The sequence below is a fragment of the Hordeum vulgare genome, chromosome 5H (assembly GCF_904849725.1).
Source record: "Hordeum vulgare subsp. vulgare chromosome 5H, MorexV3_pseudomolecules_assembly, whole genome shotgun sequence".
Lineage (NCBI taxonomy): Eukaryota > Viridiplantae > Streptophyta > Magnoliopsida > Poales > Poaceae > Hordeum > Hordeum vulgare.
In genome coordinates, this window is record NC_058522.1 from 571091491 (window position 1) to 571096931 (window position 5441).

Below are 5441 nucleotides of genomic sequence, written 5' to 3' on the forward strand. Positions count from 1 at the left end.
GGAGAGATCAGGATCATCTTCAGGCTGCGCCAGAGGCTGGCATGTCGGGTCCTGGGCCTATTGGAAGTGAGAGGAAGGGAGATGGGTGGCCAGATGCAAGATTTTGACCAGAGACCACATGGCAAATTCGGGACAGATGGACAAACTTCGATGTTTGGCTCCAAATTACTTTGATCCAAAGGGGAAATGACGTGCACTGGGATTTACACGGTAAGGTTCATCTTCAGGATTATTTTGAGATTTTCCAAATGATTTGTTTCATCATCGCCATGTCCAGTTTTTTAGTTGGACCGATTTCTGGGAGCTTTGCCTGCATCATCATCGTCTCATCTGTGTAGTCCTTCTTGTTGGGCGAGCCGGCGTAGGAATCAACAAAGTGCTTGTATTTGTATTTCATGTTGGAATCCATTGCTTCAAAGAAGAAGGGACAATTTTTTTAGCTGGGGCAATTCACCGAACAATTGTCGGGCATGATGAGCAGAATAGGAGTGGATGGTACATGCGTGGAGGAGCGGATGGTACCTGCGTGGCGGTTGGAGGAGAGTTGTGGAACGATGGCGATGGAGAAGCGGCGTGAAGCCCGGGTGTATCGTTGGAGGTGACGGACTTGTCGAGTTTCGACATGGGTGTGGCATGGTAGAGCGACGCCGAAGGCAAGATATGAGAGAAAATGGGAGGATGAAGGCACGGGTCTCAGATGGGTTTTGGATAGAGGGGGGGGGGATGTCGGAGTTCTACATGGCTGCTTCCCGGACCCCCACAAGCCACCCCGCGCGTTTGTTTCATAATCACCAAAAAAAGAATGTTCGGACCCATAAAAACCCGCGTTGGATGACTATACACGTACATCCCGTTCAATCTAAATGGTAGCGGGCGGTTTGAGGGTCCGTTTTAAAGATGTCCTAAGTAATTAATCGTATGAAACTCATTAAAGCTCGCATCGTATATTTCTGTGAAGAAAAAGAAATAGGACCAAAATGGCTGGCTAATGATGATGCGCACGACGTTTTAGCTCTCGGGAACATATCCTCTAAACAGTAATTAAAAATGAATATCAAATTAAATTAAAAGGTTTTGAATATATTTTTTTGTATATGTTCACGTCAGTGTCGAAAGTGTGAAACAAAGAAGAAATAGGACGAAAATGGCTGACTACTACTGATGGGCACGGCATTTTAGCTCTCAGGGAGCATATGCTCCTGGGATGAACAATAAATTAAAAGCAAATGCCAAACTAAATTAAAAAGTTGTGTTTCTCTTTTGTACATGTTCTTGTCGGTGTTGAAAGTGTGCATGACGCGGAACATAATAGTTGTAGTTCTGTTTTTCTTTGTATATGTTCATGATAGTTTCCACAATTAATGTCTCAGAGTTAAGTAAGATCAAATGAGAATCAAATGGTATATTTAAATTGACAGTTTGTAGTCCAGCACCAATGGCATAGTTTTGGCAAATACATTATTTTTTCTGAGCATCAGGGGCTTCCGTGATGTCAAATCACGTCACGTCTGTATGTACACATCATTTCAATCGAAATTTCCCCTTGGTGTTCTCAAAGACCTGTTCAGCAAGCAGGGCTCCAATCCCATCTGCTCGCTTTATCTCCAGGTTGGGCGTATGGTAGTGCCCAGTTCCTCTGAGAGCATCAGCAATGAAGGCATCAAATCCAATGGCAACGGCAGCTTCTGCCTTGGCTCCGTACACCAGCCTCTGCAATGCAGCATTCAACATGATCTTCGATTAACCCTACCAGATGAAGAATGCTGAGGTAAGGGGCGCGCGAACCTTGATCCGGGATAGACGAACAGCGCCAAAACACATCGGACAAGGTTCGCAGGATGCATACATTTCGCAATCTGACAAGTCGATCTTCCCAAGCTTCCTGCAAGCCTAGAGTAAAAGCAAAACACTCATTATAGGACCAAACATTGGAAATGAACTAGAAGAAAATACTAAGCATCAGAATTTAAACAGTAAGCATGCATGAGTGCATATATTTACAGGGCACCTCAATCATGCACCTCTCGTATTGCAGTTACTTCAGCATGTGCAGTTGGATCAGTGTTCTTCAAAACCATGTTATGGCAGCTGGCCACTACTTGGTCGTTGCGGACCACGACTGCACCAAACGGGCGTCCATGGCCACAGTCGACTGCTCGGTAGGCTTCTTCCACCGCTATCGATAAGAACTTGTGCTCCTTATCTTGTGCGGCTGTTCAAAGAAGCAAAGCATACACAAGCTAGTCTTTTCTCTTTAAGAAAGTGTGTTTCTCCAATTGCAGAGAATAACAAAGATGTTCATTGGGCAAATACGTCATGTCTTGCAATGTGGTAATAAGTAGGGGGCAGTACCTTCCGGATGAGCAGGAAATGCAGAAGCAACCGAGGTGGCTCCGTCCTTGGACTCCAGAACTAGAATTCGCCAGAGAGATTTTTTGCATGAGATTTACTTTACTTTACTTTGTGAAAAGGTAGGATGAAATAGAATGAAGCACCTCGGTGGAGCAACTTAAGAAATGTATCGAGAAATCAGCACACACTCATAAACAAACAAGATCACCATTGAACTCTGAAAGATGGTGCAGGGCAGGACAATGGAACACTGACAGACAGCGATCGGCGTCAATCATTGCTACGGTTTTGAAGCACCTAAGCAGATGACAGTTTTGGTACTGACAGCCACCCCACCCATCGAGATCCAAGCCCGCCATCCCACGAGATGGCCAGCAGAGCGTACCTTTGGCTTCGTCCATGGCGAGGGATGGGTGGAGGAGGGGAGCGGCGGAGCAAGGGGACGAGATGCCTCCGGTGATACTGATGTGGGTCCGTCCGTCCGTCCGTGGGGATGGGGAGGAAAGGAAAGAGAGCCTGCCTGTTCTGGTGCTGGGTCGTCGGCCGGAGCCGACGCCCAAGGCTGATGAAGCTGGAGCATGGGTCCACATCAGCGCTAGTACAGCACTACAGCTTCTCACGCCGACCACGCGTAAATTTTATCGATTATCATGTACTCCCTCCGTCCCAAATTCTTGTCTTACGTTCATCTATAAAAAATATGTATTTAAATACTAAAATATGACTAAACACATTCATATTTAGATAAATTTAAAACGAAGGAATATGTACGTATTATCAAACTTGCAATCTTGAGCAATCAGCACCACACCGCATAATCAATAATCTTTTCTCCTTCTACAATATTACACTATGCAAGTTTCTAAAAAAATTACAAAGACTAGACTAAAAATGGTTTCTTTTAATTCCTAGATACAGAAACAGAAGGAACTTTTTCTTAATGAATTAGAAAAAAACTTTACTGAAAACGACTTTTTTCTTTAGCCACTGAAACTACAAAAATCTAGTTGCTTGAAAAGAAACACCACCTCAATCTGCACACTCTAATCATCAAGAAACAGTCAGACCATCCACCCTATCCCTCGGTATAGGAGGGATGTGTTGCCTTGATACGGTCGCGCCACCTTTTGCCGGTTCGGATGCGTCCTGCTCTTCTCCCCCTCTCCTCGCGTTCGCGCGGAGCTCGGTCGGAGGGATGGATGGCCTCGATGCAGTCACGTCAACTATGCACCAATGGGTTAGTTAATTCTGAGTAAGTCTATTGAACAAACGTTGGCTGGATTCGTTCTTGGCGCAACCCAACATCATCCGTCCAAGACGTGAGCGAATCTCAACACAAGGACAACCACGCAAACACCCCAAGCGCGGCCGTTCGCTCCCAAGTCATTGAGTAGTCACGGGGCAGCTTATCATCATCTCGTCATTGTTGTTAGAAACCAATTAGCAGTTAGTATCAGTTAACAGCAGTTAACATATAGCGTTAGACGTAGGCTAACTAGGCAGTTATTAGATCTGGCGTTGTCCAAACGCTGTGTCGAGACACCACGACTGTTAGAAGAGTCGTGATACCATTGTAACCGACGTTGTAAGCGCGTGTTCACGCAATATAAGAGCCCATGCGTCAAATCAATACAATAACTCATTCACTTCATTCCTCTCTACTCTCTTCACGTTATCATGCACGCATCGCTCTAATGCAGAGTAGGCTACAGGAGAGAAGAAAGGTGACAACAGATGGATTCTCTGTCGGACCTTGCTTTTGCTTTTGCCAGGTTCGTGGTCAGGGAGCACCATGGTTTCCGCTTTCCTCGTCGGACCTTCGGTCTGGCCGCCGCTCGTCGCTGGAACTTCCGCCGCCGCTATCAGCGTCGCCCGAACAGGAACGGTGGCCTCCGTCACCGTGGGGAACCATACCGTGTTCCTTGCCGTCAATAGGGACCGAGTGGTGGCCTCCGCCGCCGCCATACCCATCGCCAGCACTTCCACCATGTGCATCGCCGAGTGGTAGTCGAGCCAAGGGAAGAGGCCCCGGTCATACTTCAGGAAGTTGTTGCTGCTCCAATGGTGGTTGCTGCCGTGCCGGAAGTTGCTGCAGAGGTTGGCATCGATGAGGCCTCTGCCTCCAACATCACCGCTCAACTGCCGCCTCCTCCGCCGGTGTATGCACCTATGGAATGGATGCTTGCCGGACCAAGCGCCGGATGGCTCGTTGATGACCCAGATTGCTCCTTCACCAACGAGGAACTCGCGGTACCGCCTCCGCCTCCGCTGATGTATTCTTGCCCTGCCTACAGGTACGGGTCGAGACTCCCGTCCCCAACGCCATCCGACGAAGATCCAGAGCACTTCAATCCGCCGGGCTATGATGCACTGCCGGATTTCTCCTCGCTGCTGGCTGCAGTCCCTCTGGACACGCCCAAGCACCGGCTCGTCATCAACCTCCTGCCGCAGGTGAAGACAGAGGAGATCGAGGCCGTCGCACCGACGGTTGCTGTCCCGATGCTCCCCGATCTCAACCACCCAGCATCAGATGTGGAGGAGAAGGAGCATCTGGAAGTAGCGCCACCATCCGAACTCCCGACGCCCTCGCTGGAAACCCGTGTGCTACTCCGCCGCCTTGCATCCGCCATGGTTGCTCGCCCCGCTGGAGTCTGCGTTGGCACCTGGTCGCCCGAGGCACTCGGCCTCACCGGCCGGGTCGCGGATCTCAGCCTCCACGAGGCCGCCCTTCCCTCCTCCTTTGCGAAGGTGTCGCTCCGCCGCTGAAGAAGCCGGCTATGGGCGCCGGCGTGAAGCAGGGCCAGTGGCGCTGGTGTTTAGGGAGACGAGGTGTTGGATTTGGAACCGCACCCATCCATCCACTTGACGATCCCTTTTGACCAGCTGGTCCAACTCTACAGAGGTGCCGACACATGGGCCACACAGAGACCAAAACAGGCCACGTCTCCTATCAATCGTGATGTGTAGTACTAATATAGTTCAGTTTGTATTAGACGTACTATAATACTAATATAGTTCAGTTTGTATTAGACGTACTAATTAAACGTACTCCTAGTTTGTATTCCCTAGCTAGAGATCTACTCCTTTAG

At 48.7% G+C, this 5441-nt stretch overlaps 1 protein-coding gene across 2 annotated transcripts; it reads right to left on the reverse strand.

Annotated features, from left to right (window-relative positions):
- Positions 1–1387: 1387 nt before the first annotated feature.
- On the reverse strand, positions 1388–2346 carry LOC123394919 (guanosine deaminase-like). 2 transcript variants are annotated; one of them, XM_045089804.1, is made up of 3 exons: positions 2022–2346; positions 1786–1890; positions 1388–1710 (listed from the first exon to the last, which is right to left on the reverse strand). In XM_045089804.1, exons 1-3 carry the CDS (start codon positions 2076–2078, stop codon positions 1522–1524), a joined length of 351 nt encoding a protein of 116 aa, XP_044945739.1. In that variant the 5' UTR covers positions 2079–2346; the 3' UTR covers positions 1388–1521. The 2 variants fall into 2 exon arrangements, with proteins under 2 accessions (XP_044945739.1, XP_044945740.1); XM_045089805.1 differs by having other exon boundaries at positions 2009–2101.
- Positions 2347–5441: the final 3095 nt, after the last annotated feature.